Below are 2,121 nucleotides of genomic sequence, written 5' to 3' on the forward strand. Positions count from 1 at the left end.
TCTGATGAGCCCCAGTGTAGTGTCTGTCCCCCAACACATTGCCTCCTTTGGCACTAAAACAATGTCTAACAAGGCCCCTCCAACCCCTGGGTTATCTGATGAGAACTCTGGTAGAATGCAAGTAACCGGCTCTTGCCCCACACATGCCGGGCCCTCACCTTCCTCTAACCACACAGCTGGCACAGCACCGGAGAGTGAACGCAGGAGAAAGGAGAAAGGCCGACAGTGATCAGAGCACCTTCCCAGCTATAATTATCGCCTCTGCTCTTGAGACTGTGTGGAGTTTTAACCACTCTCTGCTGCCGACTGATCCATTTAATTTTGAAATAAAAATTCAAGATTCCCCTTATGCAGACTTGTCCCTTTTTGCTATGCCCACCATACAAGCTTTCACTGCATTTTTAAAAGGCACAAAAATGAAGATTCCAACATTGTCTAAATCCTGCACTTAACAAAGACCATTTCAGAAAAAAAAAGAAGAGAAGAAAAGAAATACCACAGGAACATAGGTGTTTTATTTAGTCCCCCTATGGCTTCCTTCTCCCTTTCATTCCAATTTCCCTCCAAGAAGATGAATACAGACATGTTACAACAGACCCTGGTTTCACGCCCACCTTCAAAAGATGAGTCACGGGAGTTTGGGGAGGACAGAGAGGAAGGGGCAGGCACCCCGGGGAAGCGAGTGCTGTTTCCCAGGAAGCCTGGTCTCTGTTGGCAGGGTCCCTGTCGCCACCTCCACCTCGCTCCAGGGCAGGGTTCCTTCCACCTTCCCGGATCCAGCAGCAGATGAAGTGTGAGGGCTGCAGCCCCGGTCCCAGTGCCAAGTGCCTTTCAGGGACCCGGCCGAGGACTCTGTGATGTCATATCGCACCCTCCCCCCCGCATGGCGCAGTCAGTCAGAGCCACTTTCACTCATCCTTCTGCTCACTGTCCTGGAGAGAGATGTCACTTTCCTTCTGCTCCTGAGGGACCGGGCACTCAGGCTGTGCTGGGCTTGCGAGCCAGCGGCCTGTGTCCTTCTGGGTGGGAAGAGGGTGGGAGGCGGTTGGCAGGAAATAGGAGACAAAGTGAGAGGCAGAAAGCGGGCCTGACCTCACCTCGCAGGGAAGAAGCAGGGCCGGGGAAGCTGGTGGGTGGAGGGAGCGATGCAGGGCCTGAGGCTCTTGCTGCAGCCAGAAGCAGGTAGGTCCCCCGCAGAGCTGAGTGGGGACAGCCCGGGGCTGCGGCACCTGCCAGCTCCTCACTTGGAGACCAGCATGCGGACGAACTCCTCGTAGTTGACCTGCCCGTCCCCATCCACATCGGCTGCCTGGATCATCTCGTCCACCTCCTGGTCGCTCAGCTTCTCCCCGAGCCTGGTCATCACGTGCCGCAGCTCGGCCGCACTGACCAGGCCGTTGCCGTCCTTGTCGAACACGCGGAAGGCCTCGCGGATCTCCTCCTCGCTGTCCCTGTCCTTCATGCGCCTGGCCATCATGCCCAGGAACTCAGGGAAGTCCACGGTGCCATTGCCATCGCGGTCTATCTCGCTCACCATGGCCTCGAGCTCGGCCTGCGTGGGGTTCTGGCCCAGGGCCCGCATGACGGTGCCCAGCTCCTGGGTGGTGATGGTGCCGTCCCCGTCCTTGTCGAACAGGGAGAAGGCCTCTCTAAACTCGGCCAGCTGCTCCTCGGTCAGCTGGTCGGCCATGGGCGGTGGAGGTGTGGGTGCAGGTACAGCTCCCGGCTGCTCTCCTGGCTCTGAAGGACAGCGGCGGGCAGGCGGTGTTCCAGCCCTGGCTTGACTCACAGGCGCTTAAGAAGGAGCAGGGCTCTCCCTCACCATTCAGGCTCCCCCGCCTTGCGTTGCCTGAAGGTCGGGTCCTGTTGGAACAAGAGTCCAGGACCGGGAATGAGGCTGGTTGGCTAATTGAGCCGATGCCAGCGCCTCTGTGTGAAAGGCAGTGGCTCTCCGCCCCACCATCGCTCAGCTGTCAGGAACTACCTCAGGACACCTTCAGTGAGGCGTGCTGGACAACCTCTGGAGAGATTAATTTGGGTTTTTCCTCCTTGAATTTTCCTTTTCCTCTCCCTCCTCTCCAGTCTTCACACCCTTTACTCAATAAAATAACCAGCCCTGCA

The 2,121-nt window shown here is 57.4% G+C and overlaps 1 protein-coding gene across 1 annotated transcript; it reads right to left on the reverse strand.

Moving 5' to 3' along the window:
* Positions 1-493: 493 nt before the first annotated feature.
* Positions 494-1,851, reverse strand: LOC102419493 (calmodulin-like protein 3). Its single transcript, XM_006088424.3, has one exon. It carries the CDS (start codon positions 1,688-1,690, stop codon positions 1,241-1,243), a length of 450 nt encoding a protein of 149 aa, XP_006088486.1. The 5' UTR covers positions 1,691-1,851; the 3' UTR covers positions 494-1,240.
* Between the last annotated feature and the right edge of the window lie 270 nt (positions 1,852-2,121).

The sequence above is a fragment of the Myotis lucifugus genome, unplaced genomic scaffold (assembly GCF_000147115.1).
Source record: "Myotis lucifugus unplaced genomic scaffold, Myoluc2.0 scaffold_47, whole genome shotgun sequence".
Lineage (NCBI taxonomy): Eukaryota > Metazoa > Chordata > Mammalia > Chiroptera > Vespertilionidae > Myotis > Myotis lucifugus.